Below are 24,795 nucleotides of genomic sequence, written 5' to 3'. Positions count from 1 at the left end.
TCCAGGATTGCATTGGAGTCTCCAGGGATTAAGGATTAATCTCCAGGACAATGCTGCAAGCAACCAGAAAAAGAAAAATCATTAGTATTTTATAAAAATAGTGCTGTTTTCATTTTCTTTGAAAGCTCTCGTTAATACCAGGCTGAATATAGGAAGTTCAGAATGGAAGTGAAAAAAGAAATGAGAAGAAAAGGGAGTGTATGAGAAGACACTGGCAGCTAACATAAAAGGGAACCCAAAAGCCTTTTACAGGCATATGAATAGTAAAAATGTAGTAAAAGGAGGAATAGGGGGTGATTAGGAACCAAAAAGGGATTTTGCATGGTGGCAGAGAGGACATGGTTGAAGTGCTAAATGGGTACTTTGCATCTGTTTTTCCCAAGGAAGAAGGCATTGCCAAAGTCATATTGAAAGAGGAAGTAGTTGAGTCACTGGGTGGGCTAAAACTTGATAAAAAGGATGCATTAGGTAAGCTGGCTGTACTGAAATTTGTTAAGTTGCCTGGATCCAAATGCATCTGAGGATATTGTGGGAAGTAAGGGTGAAAATTGCAAACGCGTTGGCCGTCATCTTCCAGTCCTCCTTAGAAACAGGGGTGGTGCCAGAGGAATGGAGAATTGCAAATGTTACACCCTTATTCAAAAGAGGGTGTAAGAATAAGCCCAGCAGCAATAGGCCAGTCAGTTTAACCTTGGTGGTGGGAAAGCTTTTAGAAACAATAATCAGTACAAAATTAAGTTACTTGGACATGTGTAGATAAATTTAAGAAAAACCAGCATGGAATTGTTAAGGGAAAATCGTGTTTACCTAACTTGTTTGATTTTTTTAATGATGTAACAGGTGAGGTTGATGAGGGTAATGTGTTTGATGTGGTGTACATGGACTTGCAAAATGCGTTTGGTAAAGTACCACCTAACAAACTCGTCAGTCAAGTTATATCCCATGGATTAAGAGGGTCAGTGACAGCATGGACACAAAGTTGGCTGAGTAACAGGAAACCGAGGGTGGTGGTGAACGGCGGTTTTTCAGAATGGAAGAAAGTGTATAGTGGGGTTCCCCAGGGATTGGCTATTAGGACCATTGCTTTTCTTGATGTATGTTAATAACCATGACTTGGGTGTACAGGGCACAATTTCAAAATTTGTGGATGACACAAAACTTAGAATTATAGGAGAATAATGATAGATTTCAAGAGAACATAGCAAGCTGATGGAATGGGCGGACAAGTGGCGGATGGAACTTAATGCAGAGAGGTGTGAAGTGATTCATTTTAGTAGGAAGAACGAGGTGAGGCAATATAACAAAGGATACAATTCTAAAGGGGCTGCAGGCCCTCAGTTTAACATCTCAACTCTCAGTGCTGCCCTAGTGTGTCAACCTAGATTTTGTGCTCTATAGTGGACTTGAACCTATAGCCGTCTGGACTCAGTCATGAGTGCCCCACCACTAAGCCACGCTGACATCTGACAAAGATGAAAATTCATGTACTTCAGTAACCATAGATTACTGAAATATACATTACATAAATGTTAAAAGCCACTTCAATATCTGGTGCTCTTCACATTAGTAAGAAATTCCTACTTCCTTTGATTGAGAGGTTGAGTGAATGTCCTGCTCCTATATTGATTGCAGCACTCTTGCCTCTGAGTCAGAAACTTGTGGGACTGAGTCCCTCTTCAGGGGCTTGATCACAAAATCTAAGCTGCATTACAGTATTGAAGGAATCCCTACATAGCCAGAGGTGCCGTGTTTGGGATGAGATGTTTATCCAAGGCCCTGAATGCCCTCATAAGCTGGACCTTAAAGATCCCACAGTACTATTTTGAAAAGGCACAGGTAAGTTCTCCCCAGTGCCCTAGCCAACATTAGTGCCTCAATCTATATCACTAAAACAGGTTATATGGCCATTATCTCATTGCTGTTTGCAAGGGGCTTGTTGTGTATCAATTGGCTGCCTCTTTCCTACATTGCAATAGTGGCTACACTTCAAGAAATACTTCATTGGCTGTAAAGTTTTTTGGAACATCCTGAGGCCACAAAAGGCACCTCCATCTGCAGGGTGATGCATGATTTTTGTTCAGCATCTGTGTCCCATGGGTGCACCAGTAATTATGCCAAAGTATGTGTCCTTTCATTAGCCTTACTGTACAACTGCAAATGTCGAACTGACTGAAAACTTGACTGTCAAGCTTGATATATAGGTACCAATTTAAAATGTATACAGTTGCTTTCAATTCCGGAAATATGTATATAGTTTGAACAATTTCTCAGTGCTGGTGGATAATTTCTATTTAGCACCACTGGATGGCAGACTGTACATTTCTTTTAAAAGATAGGTTATTATTTTCAGAGCCTAAATAACAGCAGCTGCATACTATGCTAAACAGGTACCAGTCCTCAGCTGAGTTGTTTGTTTTCCTACCTTGTACTCTTTAATTGGCTGTATAAGGTCTAGTTCTTTCAATACGAGACCTTGTTATCTTCCTGTTCATTGAACAAATTGGTGAATTAAAATCTGGAACAGTTTGAGCTTAGTTTCTTGTTGGCTGCATAACAGCAGGATGGCTTAACTGAGGAAGGATTAAAGAAAATTTCACAAATACTGGAAATCTAAAATATTAAAATAAAATCATAGAAGTACACAACCGATCAGTTAGCATCTGAAGTTATTTTAAAAATTATTTCTCAGGGTACAGCAGTTCACCTGCCCAGTCTTGCCACACTAGATCTGACCAGGTAAGATAGAGGCATTTTCAAGCTATGGCAGTTGGAGCAATTTTTCCCTCATTTTGCCTTTATTGTGGCAAACTTAGTAGAACTTGGCTCATGAAAGAATTTTAGGAAAAGACCTGGAAGTGGACAAGTGCAGTATTAGTTCAAGCTCCAAAAACTTCCCGTGTTACATAGAATTACATAGAATTTACAGCACAGAAACAAGCCATTCAGCTCCATGCCAACATTCATGCCCCACACGACCTTCCTCCCATTTCACATTATCTCATTCTCCCAGCATCAATTAATGCTTAGTGATAAAGAACTCAGTGGAAGGCATTTAATTATTAAAAGTAACACTCATTTTTGGCATAGCTACTTTGAGGAATGTCAAGCTCTTGTACAATAGCAACGTGATCATTGATTTTCCCCTATGGTATCTGCTTAAGGGTTTGACATTTTTGGAATCATAAATCTCAACATCAATCCAACTGTGTTAGTGCTAAGCTCTAATTTTAAGATTCAGCAGAATTGGAGGGTGCTGCAAGTAGTTGTAAAATGATACACTGTCAGGAGATGACTATATAATTTCTCCTCATCCGAAAAGCACCATTTGTTTAAAAAACAACCCTGACCTATATCTGTGTTAGTTATCTTTTGATACTGTAAACATGGAAAGCGCAATTATGTGAATACTGGCACAATGTTGCCTATAATCACTGTAATGAGCTTCTACATATATCCACCCTAATTAATATTAGGTAAATGCTTTTGAACTGTCTAAATACAGAATCTATTTACAGTCTAACGTGTTTAATCTTTCACCTTTGGAATCCCAGATTCACTTATCTCAAAGTCCAGTAAGTTTAAATTGCCTAACTTGAGTATTGAGTATGTTATCAGATCAATCCTTCCGTATGTTTTATATAGTGTTGTTATTGTCTGTATAGTGATACAGTCAAAGTCTAACATTATTAATTAAGCCATTTCCCTTTAAAAGTTAATTTTGTGATTAACTGATCAACAAGATTGGTGCAGTAAGAATGGTTATAATTTGTGGCACTGAAGGAGTGTAGTTTTATTAGTTTAGCAGAGACTATGTTAGGTGTCAGTCAGCCTTGGCTCACTCCTGCCTCAGAGTCAGAAGGTTGTGAGCTCAAATGCCATTTCAAGGAATTGAACACAAACTACTAAAGAGATGCAGTACTGTGAAGTGTTGTCTTTTGGCTGAGATGGTAATCCGAGGCCCAGTCTGCCCTCTTGGTTGAACGTAAAAGATCCCAAAAACACTATTCAAAGAAGAGCAGTGTGTTCTCTTTAGTGTCCTGTCACTCAGCCAACATCACTAAAGAATAGATTATCTAGTCATTTTCAGGTTGGTTTGTGGAGCCTTGCTGTGTGTAAATTGAATGTTGCCTTTCCTGGATTACAACGGTGACTACACTGCAAAAGTACCTAATTGGCTGTAAAGCAAATTGTAATTTTCATGAAAGGTGCTGTATAAATGTAAGTTCTTTTTTCTATTCATGTTATCTATTCTTAAAATAGTATGGAGAGGAACCTGAGATGAACATATTAAAGGTTGTACTGTAACATGGTTAATTGTAATTTCTCTGTCATGGTTACAAATTCCTAAAGAATTGGCTGTTCATACCAACATCTCACCCTCTTTATTTTTTTGCCCTCAAGGCTACAGATCAACACAATTCTGCAACCTGGCAACCTTTGACCATCCCATTACCAATGTTCACGCTGGAATCTAATAAAGAGGATCAGGGGACCCAAACTGTTGGTCTCTTTTACCCATCCTGCATGGTGCTGGAGAAGAAGGAAATGGAGATCAGTTGTCAACAAGCGAAACAGCAGAAGATAATTGATCGGCGTCCCCTTCTAACAGCCATCAGCCCTGGAAAGGGTGCGTAAAGTTGCTTAAATGCTTGAAATCCAGACTTGTCTAGGTGTGGCCATTCCGTTTGAACAGGCCCTACTGGACATGATATGTTTCTGTCATGTCCAGTAGAAATCATTCAGTCACCACAGGTATGGCTACAGCAACACCACTTTAGCTATTTTGCACTCATTTTAGCAGAAAAGGCCTTGCTTACACTGACACAGCACAGGTAAATGCACTTCATGTGTGTTTATTTACTGATCAAACACCTACCACCTTTCAGTAACCAAGACTGTAAAGAACTCACAATGATCAAAAACATTCGCACATCCTGCTTTTCATCTTATTATTTTCCATAATGCAGAAAAAGTTAAAGTTCACATGCATACAGAATAACCAACAATGTGTCTATTACTTAGTTTTTATTTTTATTCAGAAATTCATCTAACCACATCTCGCTTCCCAATTATCCACATATTTATAGTGGCGAATATATTCGACAACACTGCTCTACTTACAGTTTCTGCTCCACTAATGAGAAATCACTGTTGAGAACCAGGTCTGTGAAATTCTAACAAGCAAACTAAGTGGCATTACTGTACAGCAAACAACTGGGCAAACACAGTGTTAATTGTAATTTCTGAGTAACTAGGGCTGGATGGCCTCCACTAAATCCAGAATTTCGGTGAGGTAATATTTGGAACAGGGTGGCTATATTGCAATTGCAATACTAATTTCACCCTGGTGAATGGGTCCTGGACTGGGTCACTTTGGTAGATTTAGGTACTACTGTGAATTCCTGGTCTGAATCACATTCGGATGAGGGGCTACTGGTAAGTGGGTCATAGTCTGAAACAGATCAGTAGAATAAGGTGCTATTTTGTATGAGTTTTTGTTTAGAGCACTTGGTAAGATGAAGGCTTGCTGTGAATGGGCTCTGATCCAGATCACTTTGGTGGGGTGAATTCTATTGGAAAATGGAACCTAATTGGATCAGTTTGGTAGGTGAAATATTAATGGTGACCAGAATCTGGCCTGGATCACTTGGTAGGTGAGCTATTAATGGTGAACAGGTCCTGGCCTAGTTCACTTTTTTAAAGTGAGGTACTACTGGTGCATGGTTGCTGGTCTGGATCATTTTGGTCGAGTGAGCTGCTACCATGGATGGAACCTGGTCTAGTTAACTTTGGTAGGGTGAGGTAGGATAATGAATGGGTCGTGGTCTAGATCACTTTGGTAAGGTGAGGTATGATACGAATGGAACTGACCTGGATTGCCTTGGTAAGGTTAGGTGCTTGTGGTCAGTGGACATTGGACTGGGTTGGGTGAGATTGTACTGGTGAAAGAGTTCTGGTCTAGATCACTCAGGTAGGGTGAGATGGTGCTAATAAATGAGTCTTCTCCATATCTACTTTTGGATTAATTTGATAATAAGCAATGGGCATATGTTGAGGATCCAGCATTAGTACCTGTCCACTCCTTTTCTCTAGTCCAGTTAACCTTTGAATATCTACCACCAGAGGTTGAGGTAACTTACATATTTCCTTCATAAGGCAAAAAATGTGCTCATGGCAAACACTGCTGCCTGCGAGGTCTTTATTTTCTGTGCAGCAAATGTGATGAATAATAAGGAGGGAGCTCAGACCCCTTTTACATGGAACATAAGAACGAGTGTAGACCATTCAGTCCGTCGAGTTCTGCAATATAGTTAGATCATGACAGATCTGTATCTTAACTGTATTTGCCTTCGTTTCCTATCCCTCAATATGCATGTCAATGTTGACTGATCATTGCCGTACTTGAGGTGACTGCAAAAGTGAAGACCATTGACACCACATTTCATTTCTCGTTTTAAAAATTTAAAGGAGTTAGACATGGTTTTTTTCTGTCTGACATTTCCTAGGTAACGATACAACTAACATCCCTGACTCCCCACTGACCCACCCCGGTCTCCCCTCTGAATCCCTCACAACCCTCTGACTCCCTCCCCAACCCTCTGACTCCGCACAAATCATCTGACTCCCCACAAATCCTCTGACTCCCCCCCCAACCCTCCGACTCCCCGCCGACCCTCCGACTCCCCGCCGACCCTCCGACTCCCCGCCGACCCTCCGACTCCCCGCCGACCCTCTGATTCCCCCCAACCCTCTGACTCCCAACCAACCCTCTGACTCCCCACCGACCCTCTGACTCCCCATCGACCCTCTGATTCCCCCCCAACCTTCTGACTCCCCGCCGGCCCTCTGATTCCCCCAACCCTCTGATTCACCCCCAACCTTCTGATTCCCCCCCAACCCTCCAACTCCCTGCCGATCCTCTGATTTACCCCCAACCCTCTGATTCCCTGCCGACCCTCTGACTCTCCCCCAACCCTCTGACTCGCCGCCGACCCTCTGATTCCCCCCGGCCCTCCGACTCCCTCACCCCTGGCTCTCCAGCTCACCACCTGGCCCTCCAATTTCACCGTCCCCAACTATTCGACTCCCCTGACCCTCCCTCTGACTCCTAACTCTTCCTCCAACTCCACCCCCGCCCCTCTGACTCCAATCCACCCCTCTGACTCCAATCCGCCCCTCTGACTCCAATCCACCCCTCTGACTCCAATCCGCCCCTCTGACTCCAATCCACCCCTCTGACTCCAATCCACCCCTCTGACTCCAATCTACCCCTCTGACTCCAATCCACCCCTCTGACTCACCACTGCCCCTATGACTCACCACTGCCCCTCTGACTCCCCTTCAGCCCCCAACATTGCGCTCGACCCTCCAAGCCTCCCCTGACCCTCTGACAACCTGTGACCCTCTGACAGCCCCCCCACCCTGCCCCTCCAGCTAGCCCCCACCCCTCCGACTACTCCCTGCCCCTCCGACTTCCCTTCCTCCCCACGACTCCCCCTTCTGACCCTCTGACAACGCCGGCCCTCCGATCCCACAACTCACCGACCTCCCCAACCCTCCAACTCTAACCCCCCCACTGATGTCTGACTCCCGCCTCGACCCTCTGACTCCCTCTGACCCTCCTACTCCAACCTTCGACCCCCCCCCCCCCCCACAACTGTCCGACTACTCTCCAACCCCCTGGCCCTCCCATTCCCCTCCATCCCTGATCCTCTGATTCTCCCACCCAATCCTCCAACTGCCATCAACTCCCCCAACCGACCCTCCAACTACTCCCGACCCTCCAACTGCTGTCCTGACCCAACCGCACCACCCTACCCATCTGCCAACTACCACCTTACTGACCTCACCCTGATGCCACTCTACCCACTTATCTCACTCACACCCATTACCACAGTAAAAAGTTATTTAAATGTAAAATCACAGAATGTTTACAGCGCAGTAAGAGGCCATTTGGCCCATTGTGCCTGGGCCAGCCAATAAAACAAGCCACCAAGCCTAATCCCACTTTCCAGTATTTGGTCCGTAGCCCTGCAGGTAATGGCAATTGAGGTGCATATCCAGTCACCTTTTAAATGAGGTTTTCTTCCTCTACCACCCTTTCTAGGCAGTGAGCTCAGACCCCTACCATTCTTTGGTGAACAAGTTTTCCCTCATCTCCCCTCTAATCCTTCTACCAATCACTTTAAATCTATGATCCCTTAGTCCCTGACCTCTCTGCTAAGGTAAATAAGCCCTCCCCATCTACTCTATCCAGGCCCCTCATAATTTTGTACAACTCAATCAAATGTCCCCTCAGCCTCCTCTGTTCCAAGTACAACCCCAGCCTATCAAATCATTCATCATAGCTGTAATTTTTCAGTCCTGGCAACATCCTTGTAAATCTCCTCTGTTACCCTTTGTAGTGCAATTATATCCTTTCTGTAATGAGGTGACCAGGTCTGCACACAGTACTCAAGTTGTGGCCTAACTAATGTTTTATATAGTTCCAACATAACTTGCCTACTCTTACCTTCTATGCTGCGGCTAATTAAGGAAAGGATTCCATATGCCTCCTTAACCATCTTATCAGCCTGTCTTGCTGCCTTCAAGGATCTGTGGACATTTACTCCAAGGTCTCTCACTTCCTCCACAACTCTCATTTATTGTGTATTTATGACACAACCTCCTTGGAAGATTCGTCCCATTGTTTCTAGGACTTTTTTTAGTAAAACAGTCTTCCAGGGAATTGGTTTGTTGGTAACTGTTTTCAACCTGTGTAGTAGCTGTTACTTTTCAAATAATTTTGTTTCAGGCAACAAGTAGATATTGGAGGGGATAATTTAGCTTGCCTACATTCAGCTTCTAAGGAAGGTTGCAGTCCAAGGGATCCTCCTTGGTTGTGTCTTCCGAACACGAATGGTCTTCATGAAGAGAGGACAGCCATGCCCGCGACCAGTCAATGAAGTATTTTTGTAGTGTTTGTTAAAATCTTACAGCCAGTTGGTGTAGGAGAAGACCAGAAGCCAATCCTTATTTAGTTTTAGATTTTTTTCACGAACTGAGATATTAGAAATAATCCACCACCAGTGTCAATAAGTGTCTCTTTATCAATGAAATAAACAACTTATCAAGGGGCACTTTTGCAATATTGGAACAAAACAAATACGACAAAGGAAACATATCAAATTAAAATAACATTCCTGGGGTGCATGGGCATCATTCGCATAAGACCTCAAGCATACCAGCGGGCACTGCATCCAAGAATATTGAAGGAAATGAGCGTGAAAATTGCAGAGGCACTGGCAATAACCTTTCAACGTTCCCTGGATTCAGGGGAGGTGCCAGAGGAGTGGAGAATTGCAAACGTTACACCCTTGTTCAAAAAACAGTTGTAAAGATCTTCCCTGCAATTACAGCCCAGTCAGTTTAACTTTGGTGGTGGGGAAACTTCTAGGAACAGTTATTCAGGATAGAATTAATAGTCACGTAGAAAAATGTGGATTGACTCGGAAGAGTCAGCATGGATTTGTTAAAGGAAAATCGTGTGTAATTAACTTGCAGGAGTTTTTTGAAGTGGTAACAGAGATGGTTGATGAGGGCAAGGTTATTGGCGTGGTGTATTTGGACTTCCAAAAGGCGTCCAATATAGTGCCACACAACAGACTTGTGAGAAAGTTATAAGTCATGTAATAAAAGGGACAGTTACAATGTGGATACAAAATTGGTTGAGGGATAAGAAACAGAGTAATGGTTAATGGGTATTTTTCAGGCTGGAGGAACGTTTGTAGTGGAATTCCCCAGGGGTTGATATTGGGACCCTTGCTTTTCCTGACATATGTAAATAATCTAGATCTTGGTGTGCAGGGGACAATTTCAAAGTTTGCGGACGACACAAAAATTGGGAGAATTATAAACTGTGAGGAGGACGTTGTGGAACTTCAAAAGGACATTGACACATTGGTGATGTGGGCAGATAGGTGGCAGATGAATTTCAATGTGGAGAAGTGTGAGGTGATAGACTTTGATACAAAGAACATGGAGAGACAGTATAAAATAAAGAGTACTATTCCTAAACGGGAGTAAAGAGACCTGGGTGTATATGTACATAAGTCATTAAAGGTGGCAGGACAGGTAGAGAGAGCTGTTTCTAAAGCATACAGTATTCTAGGCTTCATTAATAGGGGCATAGGGAGTATAAGAGCAGGTAGGTATGATGACCTTTTTTAAGACATTGGTTAGATCTCAGCTGGAGTATTATGTACAGTTCTAGGTGCCACATTATAGGAAAGATGTGAATGCATTGGAGAGATTGCAGAAGAGGTTTATGAAAATGGTTCCAGGGATGAAGCACTTCAGTTATGAGGAAAGATGGGAGAAGTTGGGACTGTTTTCCTTGGAGAGGAGAAGGCTAAGAGGAGACTTGATACAAGTTTTCAAAATCGTGAGGGGCCTCGACAGAGTAGATAGGGAGAAACTGACCCCACTCGTAAACGGATCGAGAACCAGAGGACACAGTTTTGAAGTGTTTTGCCAAAGAAGCAATTGTATGATGTGTTTAAAACTTTTTCACACAGCGAGTAGTTAGGATTTGGAATGCACTGCGTGGAAGTGTGGTGGAGGCAGGTTCAATTCAGGCATTCAAGAGAGCATTGGATGATTATTTAAATAGAAGCAATATGCAGGGTTACGGGGAAAAGGCAGGAGATTGGCACTAAGTTAAAATGCTCAGAGAGCCGGTGCAGACATGATGGGCCAAACGACCACCTGCATCTGTGATTCTGACAGAGAGTCTATGTATGTGTTTTCAGTCCATCCTGGAGCTTTTCTTGGAGCTGGTGTGCTTGGTCACCACCTTTGTCACTTCCAATACGACATGCTTGGCCTGTTCCCCAGGCAGCAGCAGGCGCACGACAGTCTGGATTGCCCAGGAGCTGATGGTGCTGCGCTTGTTGTAATGGGCCAGGTGGGAAGCCTCACCCGCGATGCGCTCAAAAATATCGTTCACAAACGAGTTCATGATGTTCGTGGCCTTGGAGGAGATGCTGGTGTCAGGGTGAACCTGCTTCATCACTTTGTAAATATAGATGGAGTAACTCTCCTTCCTCGACCTTCGCTGCTTCTTCCCACCCTTTGCTGCCGGTTTCTTTAAGGCTTTCTTGGCTTCCTTCTTGGGAGCTGGTTTCTTCTCATCAACCATCTTCAATTTCAGACACACAAATAATATCCAATGTTATCCTCAGGTTGCCAGGTTGTGATTTGTGGGGTACAACATGGATCAGTGCTCGACTTCCAGCTGTTCACATTCTATGTCAATGATTTTGATGTGGGACCAAATGTAATATTTCCAAGTTTGCTGATGACAAATCTAAGTGGGAATGTGAGTTGTGAGGAGGATGCAAAGAGGCCTCAAGGGGATTTAGACAGGCTAAGTGAGTGGGCAAGAACATGGCAAATGGAATATAATATGGAAAAGTGTGAAGTTATCTACTTTGATAGGAAAATAGAAAAGCAAATTATTTCTCAAAGGTGAGAGATTGGGAAGTGTTGATGTCCAAAGGAACCTGGGTGTCCTTGTTCATAAGTCACTGAAAGCTAACATACTGGTACAGCGAGCAATTAGAAAGGCAAACAGTGTGTTGGCCCTATATTGCAAGAGAATTTGTGTACAGGAGTATAGAGCATTGATGAACTATACTGTGTATAGTTTTGTCTCCTCAAGAAGGGATATGCTTGCCATAGAGGGAGTGTAATGAAGGTTCACCAGACTGATTCCTGGGATGTAGGGATTGCCAAATGAGGAGAGACTCAGAGACTGGGCCTATATTCTCTGGAGTTTAGAAGAGTGAGAGGTGATGTCATTGAAACAAACAAAATTCTTACAGGGATTGACAGGGTAGATCCAGAAAGGGTGTCTCCCTAGCTGGGGTGGCCTAGAACCTGGGCACACAGTTTCAGAATAAGAGGGAGGCTATTTAGGACTGAGATGAGGAGTAATTTCTTCACTCAGAGGGTGAATTCTCAATCCCAAAGGGCTGTGGAGGCCTCGTTATTGAGTATATTCAAGACACAGATCAATAGATTTCTAGGTATTATAGATATCAAGGGATTTGGCAATAGTGCAGGAAAATGGTGTTGAGGTAGAAGATCAACCATGATCCAGTTGAGTGGCGGAGCAGGCTCGAAGGGCCACATGGCCTACTCCGGCTCCAATTTCCTGTGTTCCTATGATCATGGGTTCTAAGCAGTTTACTGTATGACTGCCGATGATGGAGTGAAGGGAGGCAGGGATACATCATAAGGCCCAAGTCAGAGGAATGGAGAGTTCAGGGGAAGAGTTGTAGACTTAGAGGAGGTAACAGAGATAGGAAACCATGAAAAACAAGATCAATGGAGGGTTTTTGGCAGCCTTTGTTTTACTTGTCGGTGAGGTGGCGGGAGCTCTAGGTTGTGCTGATGTGTGTGTGTGTGTGGGTATGTCTTGTTGGGTCAGATTAGGCTGGTGATGGGCTGGAAGTAGCAGCAGATGCAGAAGCCTCGGTATCGTTTTTATCCTGGTTATGACATGGGTCTTGGCAAATAGCTGGAGGAGCCAGAGATTGCCCGATTCAGCATCTGTGGGCACTTTGGAGCCCACTTTCCCTCCTTTTCACAGCCCTTTTGGTGAGGGTTATGGGGAAGCTGATGGTGAACGATATTTTCAAGCACATGCTCGCCCACCTCTGTGAGCAGCAGTTTTGTTTCAGGTCAAGCCAGCTATAGGTTGTTTCTTTCCACTTTCGGAAAATCACTTATATGTGGAGTTGGTTTTTTATTCTTAAAGTGTTGAAGTACTGCACTAGAGAGGTCATTTTTTTAAAAAAAGGAATACCTGTATTCATTTATAGCACCTTTCACAACCTCAGGATGTTCCAACTCATTTTACAATGTAGTCAATGTTGTAATGTAGGAAAAATGGCAGCATTCCCTAGGTACTGTGTTGGAGTGTCTGTCTAGATTTTGTGCCGAAGTCCCTGAACTGGGGCTTAAAACCACAACCTTTTGACCCAGGAGTGAGAGTGCTCCCACTGAGCCACATCTGAGATTAAACTGGTAAAAGACAGCTAAGATGTAAAGAGAAAAAGTGTACAATGAGACCAAGGGTTTAATTGTGAAAACTGGCTTGTGCCAGCACTAAAATTCACTTTAATTTCCTGGATTTTCATAAAAAACTTATTTTGGATTATAAAGTGCAAGTATTGGAAGAACTGTTTTGTCAAATAACGCATGCTCCCTTTCTCTATAATTAACATGCAGGGTTTGGGCCCAGCTCCCAAACATAAGCCAAAATGAGTCAAAAGTTAGGAATGCAGAACCACCTTACAGGAGCCTCATGGAACCACAATCATTACTAAGATGTAGGTGTCGTCAGCTAATCACAGTGTGTGTTTATCTGTCTTACAAAGAAGGTGGTTCCTTCAAAGAGCCAAAAGCTGACTCTTCACTTGCAGAGTTGCAGTTGTTTTTTTTTAATACTCTTTGCACAAGACTTCACATTTCAGTGATTTGTCCACCATGGAGTGTTGGGCACCGATTTATACTGGCAATTTTCTCCAATGTTGAGTTAGCATTCTTCTTCATACATTCACAGAGAAATACCAAAACAAAGGCAGGCTGCTTTCCTGCCACAGAGCCTCTTGTGACTTAGTTGGTAGCCTTCATGCTGCTGTGTCAGAAAGTCGTGGGTTCAAGTCTCACTCAGAGACTTGAGCACATAATTCAGGCTGACACTCCAGTACAATACAGAAGAGGTGCTGCACTGTTGGATGAGATGACAAACCAATGTCCCATCTGCACTCTCAGGGTGTTAAAGAACATGGCACAGTTTCATACATACAAACATACGAATTAGGAGCAGAAGTAAGCTATTCAGCCGCTTGAGCCTGCTCCACTATTTAATAAGATCATGGCTGATCTGTTTATGTGTCAAATTCCACATTCCCATCTACCCCCAATAACCTTTGAATCTATCTATCTCCGCCTTAAAATATTCAATGACCCCTGCCTCCATCAAAGAAGAGCAAGTAGTTCTTCCTGAACTCCTGGTAATAATTATCCCTCAACCAAAAGCACTAAATCAGGTTATCTGGTCGTTATCTCAGTGTTCAAATTGGCTTCCACATTTCCTACATCACAATAGTGATGACGCTTCAAAAGTACTCCATTGGCTGTAAAACAGTTTGGGACTTTCTGAAGTCATGAAAACATTATATAAATGAGGGTTTTTCTTCCTTAAGTTACAAGTCTGCCAAAAATGATGGATTCACAGCCCAAAATCAGGACATTTGCAATCATCTTGTGTTGCACAGTCAAGGTCAGCTGTAGCAACTCTGATTTACCGATTACCTTGCTGCCAATCCTGCTGTATTTATTTTGCACATTCTGTATCAGCAGCCATGGGTCATGTGCTGAGTTCATTCTTTCCCAATTGGTACTAAAGACAGGTCTGCAAATTTTGCCATCCGGCTGGAACCTTCCCTGATATTAGGGGAGAGCGTGTGTGGGCCAACAATGCTAAAACTGTTCTGGTGCATGGAGAGGACATACCAGCCTGCTGTCAGACCCAAAATGGCAGATGTTGCCTACATGCCACCAGAGGGCAGAGGCACCAAACAAAAACACCACTCAACTGGTGTCTGGTACCTCTGACAGCCCTGGTGTCAGTGGGGCTCATTTTAACTTGGAGTGATAGTCTAAAATGGTTATCAATTCAGCCACCCATGAGACATCACTCCCATTTTTCATTTCCATTGAAGTCACCATAAATAAAATCAGGAGAGAAGTTTAACAGGTTGATTTCAGTCATTTTACAATATCGCCCAAAGTCATAATTACTTTTGTTCTATTACAGAATTATCTCCTACAGCAGGTTTGCCAATAGTGTCTTCGAAAGGATAGAAAATCTGGAAATCTGAACCTCTGCCCCTCAAATGGTTGTGGATGTTGGGGGTCAATTGAAACTTTCAAGACTAAGATCAGTGGATTTTTTTGGATAAGGGTATTGAGGGATACGGAGCTATATAGGTAAATGAGTTGAACTACAGATCAGCCATGATTTGACAGAAATGTTGAGCAGGCTGAAGGGGCTGAAAGGCCTCTTCCAGTTCCTATGTAAAGTAAGTAGAGCATCAGATATGAGCGATGATGGATGTGCTTAATCTCAGCTCATAAAATGTCGAGCATGATTGGTTACAAAGTCATATATGATACTGCAGACTAACTCAGAGAGGTTGGTGTGTGAGCATTAGAGTGGGGACCCACATAATCACTTGCAATGACCAGACACTTTCAGAATCAGATGGAACCTGAAATTGTCTGAAACCTAACCCCTGAAGAGCAGTGCATTGCTTCAATTTGCTAAGCAACAATTACATCTCTTTGTCTTCATTTAGCAATGTATTTCCATAAGGACTCGGATTTTATCCAATGTCTAGTTATCCTGGATTGAATTGCATTGTATAAGCTTTTGATTTTTTTTGTACTATGAAGTTTATATCCTTTAAAAATAGCAAAGCCACTCCCAGTAGTTATTTCAGCCAGTTCCAAAGAATGCAGATCTAACTCAAATTGCTCTATCTCTACCCTGCCCCTCAGTACCTGCCGGTGCTTGTGGGATACAGGCCAGTGCACGAGCTGACTCAGAGAAAGGTGGGGCTCTTTGTTAGTCACTGCCTTTGGCTTCAAACCCTTCCTGCAGCCATCCACACAGTACATTGAGTTCTTGTGCTCTCAACAGGCATTTACACTTCGCCATGAATTTCTCAGTACGATTTGCTTTGCAGTGTTGTATCAAAATAGCCCGTTGGTCACCCACCTTCTAACTCTGCCTGTGGCAAAACGTGTTTTTTAAAAAAAAAATCTTTTTTTTCAGCTCTGTTGTATCTGCAAATATTCAAGGTTATCCATGTTGAACATTAACCAAATGGATGCTGTGTATTTCATTACAAGGGATTTATCTCTGCATTTTTTACTTTATTTTTCTGAAATATATTAGAATGGTTATTTGACTAAAGATTTAATATCTTTCTTTTGTATTCCTTATAGTTCAGAAGTGGCAAAGAAAGCTGGTACTGCACAGAACTCAGTATAATTGCTTGTACATTCCTCTGTCTTTTTATATTTGGGAACATAATTAGCCACAGGCAAAGGTTCTTATTTGTTTTAGAGATCAGCCCTTTCTGTGTTTAACCTTGTGAGTGCTGCTTTTGTTTGTAACCGTACCTATTAGTCCTTCCATTCACTAAATTTGCCTCTCAACATTTTGTGCTTGACAAATTCTGTTCCCTGAAAACAGAAAAATGAAGGTTTGGTATGATAGCGATTCGAATGTTCACTTGTTAAAGTTGTGTGAAGAGTTGTATATTTATGGTGTTTGGTGGCAACACTGCACAACTGCATTTTTAAAATTCATTTATGAGATGTGGGCGTCGCTGGCTAGGCCAGCATTTATTGCCTATCCTTAATTGCCCTTAAGAAGTGAGCTGCCTTCTTGAACTGCTGCAGTCCCTGAGGTGTAGCGTAGAGAGCAGGATTTTGACTCAACGACAGTGAAGGAATGACAATATATTTCCAAGTCAGGATGGTGGGTGGTTTGGAGGGAAGCTTCCAGGTGGTGGTCTGCTGCCCTTGTTTTTCTAGATGGTAGCAGTTGTGGGTTTGGAAGGTGCTACCTAAGGAGCCTTGGTGAGTTTCTGCAGTGCATCTTGTAGATGGCACACACTGTTGATACTGTGCTTTGGTGGTGGAGGGGAGTGAATGTTTATGGAAGGGGTACCAATCAAGTGGGCTGCTTTGTCCTGGATAGTGTCAAGTTTCTTGAATGTTGTTGGAGCTACACTCATCCAGGCAAGTGGAGAGTATTCCATCACACTCCTGACTTGTGCCTTGTAGATGGTGGACAAGCTTTGGGGAGTCAGGAGGTGAGTTACTTGCCGCAGGATTCCTAGCCTCTGATCTGCTGTTGCAGCCACAGTATTGATATGGCTAGTCCAGTTTAGTTCCTGGTCAATGGTAACCCCCAGGCTGTTGATAGTGAGGGATTCAGTGATGGTAATGCCGTTGCATTTAGAGGGGTGATGGTTAGATTCTCTCTTGTTGGAGATGGTAATTTCCTTGCACTTGTGTGGCGTAAATGTTACTTGCCACTTGTCAGCCCAAGTCTGGATATTTTCCCGATCTTGCTGCAATTGGACATGGACTGTTTCAGTATCTGAGGAGTCGCGAATGGTGTTGAACATTGTCCAATCATCAGCAAACATCCCCACTTCTGACCTTATGATGAAAGGAAGGTCATTGATGAAGCAGCTGAAGATGGTTGAGCCTAGGATACTATGCTGAGCAACTGCTGCAATGATGTCCTGGAACTGAGATGATTGACCTCCAACAACCACAACCATCTTCCTTTGTGCTAAGTATGACTCCAACTAGCAGGGAGTTTTCCCCCTGATTCTTATTGACTCCAGTTTTGCTAGGGCTCCTTGATGCTACACCCAGTCAAATGCTGCCATGATTTGAGGGCAATCACTCCCACCTCACCTCTGGAGTTTAGCTCTTTTGTCCATGTTTGAACCAAGGCTGTAATGAGGTCAGGAGCTGAGTGACCCTGGCAGAACCCAAACTGAGCGTCAGTGAGCAGGTTATTGCTAAGCAAGTGCTGCTTGATAGCACTGTTGATGATCCCTTCCATGACTTTATTGATGATCAAGAGATAAAGGATAGACAGGTAACTGGCCAGGTTGGATTAGTCCTGCTTTTTAGGTACAGGACATATCTGGGCAACTTTCCACATTGCCGGGGAGATGCCAGTGTTGTAACTGTACTGGAACAACTTGGTTAGGGATGTGGCAAGTTCTGCAGCTGGTCTTCTGTACGATTGTCAGATTGTTGTCAGGGCCCATAGCCTCTGCTGCATCCAATGCCTTCAGCTGTTTCTTGATAACATGTGGGGTGAATTGAATTGACTGAAGACTAGCACCAGTGATGCTCAAGACCTCTGGGGGAGGCTGAGATAGATCTTCCACTTGGCTCTTCTGGCTGAAGATTGCTGCAAATGTTTCAGTCCTTCCTTTTGCAATGATATGGTGGGCTCCTCCATCATTGAGGATGGGGATATTTGGGGAGCTTCCTCCTCCAGTGAGCTGTTTAATTTTCCACTAGCATTCATGACTGGGTGTGGCAGGGCTGCAGAGCTTAGCTCCGTTTGTCACTTGCTGCTTATGCTGTTTGGCACGCAATTGGCACTGTGTTGTAGCTTCACCAGGTTGACATCTCATTTTTAGGTATGCCTGGTTCTGTGCTCCTGGCACGCCCTCCTGCACTCTTCATTGAATCAGGGTTGATCCCCTGGCTTGATGGTAATGGTAGATTGTGGGATATGCCGGACCATGAAATTACAGATTGTGTTGAGTACAGTTCTGCTGCTGCTGATGGCCTACAGTGCCTTTTGGATGCCCAGTCTTGAGTTGCTAGATCTGTTTGAAATCTATCCCAATTAGCACGGTGGTAGTGCTACACATTCCGATGGAGGGCACCCTCAATGTGAAGATGGGATTTTGTCTCCAAGAGGACTTTGCGGTGGTCACTCCTACCGATGCTGTCATGCATCTGCCGCAGGCAGGTTGGTGATGATGAGGTCAAGTATGTTTTTCCCTCTTGTTGGTTCCCTCACCATCTGTCTAACAGCTACGTCCTTTAGGACTTGGCCAGCCTGGTCTGTGATGATGCTACTGAGCCACTCTTGGTGATGGACATTGAAGTCCCTCACCCAGAGTACATTCTGCGCCCTTGCCACCCTCAGTGCTTCCCCCATGTGGTGTTCAACATTAAGGAGTACTGATTCATCAGCTGAGGATGGCGGTACGTGGTAATCAGCAGGAGGTTTCTTTGCCAATGTTTGACCTGATGCCATGAGATTTCATGGGGCCTAGAGTCAATGTTGAGGACTACAAGGCAACTCCCTTCTGACTGTATACCACAGTGCTGCCACCTCTCCTGAGTCTGTCCTGCCAGTAGGACAGAGCATACCCAGGGATGGTGATAGTGGTGCTGAGACCTGATCTGTAAGGTATATTCCATGAGGGTGACTATGTTAGACTGTTGCTTGACTAGTCTGTAGGACAGCTCTCCCAATTTTGGCACAAGTCCCAGATGTTAGCAAGTAGGGCTTTGCAGGATCGAAAGGGCTGGGTTTGCCATTGTTGTTTCCAGTGCCTAGGATGATGTCAGGTGGTCCATCTGGTTTCATTTCTTTTTATTGACACTTTACCGTTTGATACATCTGAGTGGTTTGCTAGGCCAATTCAGAGGGCATTTAAGAGTCAACCACATTGCTGCGGATGTGGAGTCACATGCAGGCCAGACCAGATAAAGACAGCAGATTTCCTTCCCTAAAGGAGCATTAGTGAACCAGATGGGCTTTTACAACAATTGACAATAATTTCATTTTCACCATTAGACTTTTAATTCCAGATCTTCTTACTGAATTCAAATTCCACCATCTGCCATGGTGGGATTCGAACCCGGGTCCCCCAGAGCATTACCCTGGGTCTCTCAATTACTAGTCCAGTGACAATACAAAGTACTGTATTCAATTTTGGACACTTCACTTCATGAAGGATATATTGACCTTGGAGGGGGTGCAGTGCAGATTCACCAGCATGATACTGTAGCTAAAAGAGTTAAATTATGAGGAGAGGGTGGATACATTTGGCCTGTATTCCTTTGAATATAGAAGATTAAGGGGTGATCTAATTGAGGTGTTTAAGATGTTTAAAGGATTTGATAAGGTAAATTGAGAGAAACCTTTTCCTCTGGTGGAGTGTCCGGAACTGAGGACATAATTTTAAAATTAGAGTAAGGCCACTCAGTCGGGGTGATGTCAGGAAGCACTTCATATAAAAGGCAGCGGAAATCTAGAACTCTGTCCTCCAAAAAGCTGTTGAGGCTAAGTCAATTAATAATATCAAACTTGGATTGATAGATTATTGTTAGATAAAGGTATTAAGGAGTATGGAACCCAGGCAGGTAACTGGAATTAAGATATTAAGATACAGATCAGTCATGATCTAATTGAATGGCCGATCAGACTCAAGTGGCTTGAATGGCTCCCTCCTGTTCTTTTGTTTCTGGGCCTGTGAAGCTGAAATGAGTCAAGTCAAACCTGTGTGAGTATGTTGTAAATGGTGAAAAGTTAAAACTGTCTTAAGATGTGGAGGACCAAGAGATTAAAGTGGAAAAATTAGTAAATAATCATGAATGGGTGAATTTGTTTCCCTGATTAGCATGAATACATCCTTAAATTTCATCCATTTCCTTAGAAGCATGTTAAACATGATTAGATATTTTACTAAGATGTTGGCTGTAGGATTAACTGGGGGATAGAAACCCTTATTGTGCATAAAGCTGATCTTACGAAATAGTTCAGCAAGCTCATCAAAAGATGCTGACTAATTGGCATTTGTGAAAAATTAACCTAATTATAAAATTATTTATAATTATAAATCATATAATTATATATTATAAAATAATGATAATATTTTATTATTTTGAAATAAAATTTCAGATCAAGATAGACAAATTGAATTTCATCCTGTCTGGCATGATTGGACATGAAATAAGTGTTCAGAGACTCTTTAAAGTAATTGCCTTTTTGCATTTGGTTTTGCTTTTTAAATTATTTTTCACATGATACAGTGAGTACAATTATAACAATATTCAAATTTGTAGTATTGAGTTTAAAAACAATTTTTTAAAGGAAACTATTTAAAGATTATCCGTCCTGCTGAGACAAGAATTATTGTCAGAAAAACGCGACGTACCCCTGAAATGGTAATATTGAAGGTAGTACTGATGGGTGCATTCTTGCACTCTTGTGGCCTTAATTTTTGCATGAATGGTGGGGTGATTTCGGGGTCAAGAATCCAGACGCACGAGTAGAGGCCTTCTGGTTGAACTTTCCAGAAGGTGTCCAATTAGAAATCCACATCCTGGATTGCCATCGAATTAGAGATGGCGAGTGGGATGTCAAGTCAGGATTGTGATTGAGCACGTGGGGTTTAAGGAGCCACTGAAAGTCTTCACATAGAGATTTGTGCTGTGGCAACTTGGAGGAGCTACTTCTGAAGAAAATAGAAGGGAGGCAGGGAAGGTCTGCAGCCCTGTTGAGTTGTGAGAGTCTGCTGCAGGAACCGCCAGCAATTTCCTTACCAAGACCACTATCATTAATATCAGCCTCAGTGACCTGCTGCTGTCATCATAAATCTCAGACTTGCTGCTTTCCCCTTTACGTTACTGATTGCATATCACTTGCAGGCCTCAATGACTTCCTACTATGTATTTGCCTTCCTTAAGCTGCTGTGTTACAGATGCTGCTGGTGACCTGTCCGCTGTTGGAAAATAGCCATTTCAGGTGTAAAGTTTCTCTCCATTGCCTTCATAAATACTTTAATTGTCTTCCCGCTGGTGCAGCACCTGAAGAAGACCAATCTCCCTGTCCCTCCAACCTGCTAAGAAAACAAACACAATTTGAAGAACCTTTCAGAACCTGCGCAATTGATGGAATCTTGCAACTTTGACCTAGGGATGTGGTCAATTTAATGGCTGGTGACTTCTTTGAATGAATTGAACCTTAAACTCATGTAATAGATTTCAGAAAAGACAAACAAAGGTGCTTTTGGTTGTAACTCACCCAGGTTTTTAGTTCCCCAATCATTTGCACTGGTTCAGCCAATTTCGTCCTGATTTCTTTGATATAACAAGCAGAACCTCAATCCCCAAATTCCCACTTTGCTCTTTACTTTGCTTACTTTAAATTACTTAAGTAGAACAAAATTAAATTATCAAGAATTGACTGTAGTCCAGATTCTAACAGCCCACCCTGTTTAATGGTTTGTGAGTAGTTTTAATGAATGATTATTCACATTAACATGAATCGTCTGGAACAGTCATTATTTATTACTTCCCCTGATTAACCTGTCAAGACTTAGAGCCTGGGAGGGTGAAAATGGATGGCTCAACCTCTGAATCCCTGGGGTATGGCAAGAAGTAGAACATGGTGTGTATCTGCGATTTGGTGTGTGATGAAGTATTGTCTCAATCAGAGCTCTGCTACTTCCCACGCAAAGGAAAAATCAAGAGTTGCTCCAGGCCACCATCAAGGACCTGATAGAGCCCAGTGGTAGAACAGAATTGATAGAGGCCTGGACCTAGGCACCTTTCCCCCCATCTACTGTGTGAGCAATGGGGAAGAAAATAATTGATTCAAATAAACAATAGCTAATTTGTTAACAGGACAGTGTAATTATTTCCATTTTCGCTTGAAAAATGGAGGCCGAAATTAATAAACCGTGACTGCACTGAATACTGTCTTAGGGACGGCTTGTTAAATTTCTATCTACAAAAGAATATTACCTAGAAAATTGACTCTTTGTCAAAAACACCATTATACAATGGAAGAATGTCATAGTTTCAAATCACAATAAATTTTTCATTTATTCCCAGAACATATTTATCCTAATTTATATAAAATTTGTCTGTTCATGAGCACCTTTTGGCTGCACTCTGGACAAGAGCCCATTACTTCTATTTCTCTTTCTTCTTTTTTTCTACTTACTTTTCATCGACCCCTCTCTCCTGCTTTCTTTCATTTCTCCTTTTTTGTGGTCTACCCTACCAAATCCATACTTCAATCTTTCATCACCCCTCAACCATCCTACCCTCCTGCTGCCATCTCCCTACATATAGCCCTACAGCTTCCCTCTGTGCCTTTCTTGGCATCCTCTGAAGAGACCATCAAGCAACTTGTTGCTGCTTCCCTCACTGGACCAAATCTTGACAACTTCCTTCCCGTGCCATTCACCAGTCCCAATGCTAGTCCAGTGAACTCTGCTAGCAAATCGCTTATCACCTCCCATTTCTGCATCTTCCTTGAGAATATCCATCCATTTGTGAATAAGGCCTTGCCATCCATGAGCTTATCATGGGTGATTGTATCAACATCATGTTCTTGATAGAAACCTGGCCGATGGATAATGGCAACATAATTTATCCTGATTGGAGTTTCTATGCCAGGCTATACCTTCCACCGCTGGCCCCACTCAGACTTCTGTGGTGGCATTGTGGCCCTTATCACCAAATCACACCTTGCTCTGCACTGCTCTGGCACCTTCTCTTTTAAGCATCTCACCTTGTTCACTCTTCTTGCCTCATTTACATTCTTTGATCTCTGTCACCCACCAAATACCACACCAAGTTTCTCACTGATATATCTTCACTGCTTTCATCCTTCAGCCTCAACACCAAGTGACATCCATTCTTGGAGATTTCAGCCTCCATCTTATCTTCTTCTGAGTTCATTGCCTTCCTATCTATCCTTAATTTCACCTTTTGTGTAAACTCACCTACCCCTCGAACTTGCCATGTCACATGGCCTCACTACGCCCACTGTGCCAATTACTTCCTGGTATCACATATCACTCTTATCCATCCCCCTTTCTGTTCCTAACCCTACTTACTTTTCTGTTTGACCCAGGGAAAAAAACTCCCCCTCAAATCATGTAAAACTGCAACTTCAAATTCCCAACAGTCTAGCCTTTGGTCCTCTACTCTCCATGATATATGCAGCTACCAATCTACTAACTCACACCCTAACCTTCACTATTGATGTCCTGGTCCCCATTAAAACCATTACTCTCTCTCACCTTGGTTGTTTCCCAGGTACAATCCTCATCTCTGTTCTATTAGGTCTATGGGGGAAGGCTTGAATGTTTATGGTGAACAACTGATTTAGCCATGAATTGTCAGATCTGGTTGGACGACACAAAACATTATCAGGCCCTGCTCTCCATTGCCAAAACTGCTCACTATCCCAGTATCACCCTAAATGGAACAATAACTCGCATCTTCTCCACTACAAGCTGTCTTCCAAAATTCATTTATTCCCTCTACTTTCATTTCCAACAACTCCTTGGCATTGAAACATCTCATTATCAAAGTCATGAATTGCAACTTATAGTGACCTTAGTCAACTATTCCTCCTCACTCTTCTTGACCTGTCTGCAACCTTCAACATGGTTGACTGCATTCTCCTTCATCTCTCTATTGTTCAGTTGGATGGGACTGCCCTCACCTCATTCCATTCTTATCTATCTTGTGGTAGCCAGAGAATCACCTAAAATGGCTTTTCTTCCCATTCCTGCACCTCTGGAGTTCCACAAGGATCTAGCTTTGGCCCCCTCCTATTTCTCTTCTACATGCTGCCCTTGATGATACCATCAGAAAAAAATGTGTGCTTTGGCGAAATCCAGCTTCTCTTCACCACCACCTCCCTCTCCCTTTCAGTGCAATGTTCTCTATAAGCTGTGTGTGCATGCATGGGCCATACAGCTACCCACGAGGTACGATACAGGAATCTCACAAGTTCTCCCTTTTGCGTGTGGGCATCTGCGCAAAACAATTTGAAGGCAAATGAACAGGCCACACACAATGAAAAAATTTTCAAGGGGTCTTTGCTTCACTGTCTCTGATTTGTCACACTGCTTGTCCAACTCCAATGTTGGATGAACAGAAACTTCCTCCAATTAAATGTTACAAAGACCGACCCATTGGGCAGAATTTTCAGGTCGGTGGGCGGGCACCATTGGCAAGCCTGGGATCGGCCGGGAAACGGGCTGCCGCCCGCGATCGGCCCTCGACCACGATGTCACGATGCCAGACCAATTAAGGCCCACTCAGCGTGGAACACGCCTCCCCAATGGTCAGGAAGGGGCAGGTGCCTGCTGG

General features: G+C 43.1%; 1 protein-coding gene across 6 annotated transcripts in view; it reads left to right on the top strand.

Moving 5' to 3' along the window:
• Positions 1 to 24,795, top strand: part of dzank1 (double zinc ribbon and ankyrin repeat domains 1) — a 131,901-nt gene that overhangs the window by 62,156 nt on the left and 44,950 nt on the right. For all 6 annotated transcript variants that reach the window (XR_005941732.1, XM_041177442.1, XM_041177458.1 and 3 more), the window contains exon 13: positions 4,402 to 4,627. Coding sequence is in view for 5 of the 6 variants with exons in the window: in XM_041177442.1 (XP_041033376.1) it covers positions 4,402 to 4,627 (226 nt within the window). In the remaining variant the exon portion in view is untranslated. The remainder of the gene's footprint in view (positions 1 to 4,401; positions 4,628 to 24,795) is intronic.

Source organism: Carcharodon carcharias, chromosome 2 (genome assembly GCF_017639515.1).
Source record: "Carcharodon carcharias isolate sCarCar2 chromosome 2, sCarCar2.pri, whole genome shotgun sequence".
In the NCBI taxonomy this organism is placed as follows: Eukaryota; Metazoa; Chordata; class Chondrichthyes; order Lamniformes; family Lamnidae; genus Carcharodon; species Carcharodon carcharias.
This window is presented reverse-complemented; position numbering and strand designations above follow the sequence as displayed.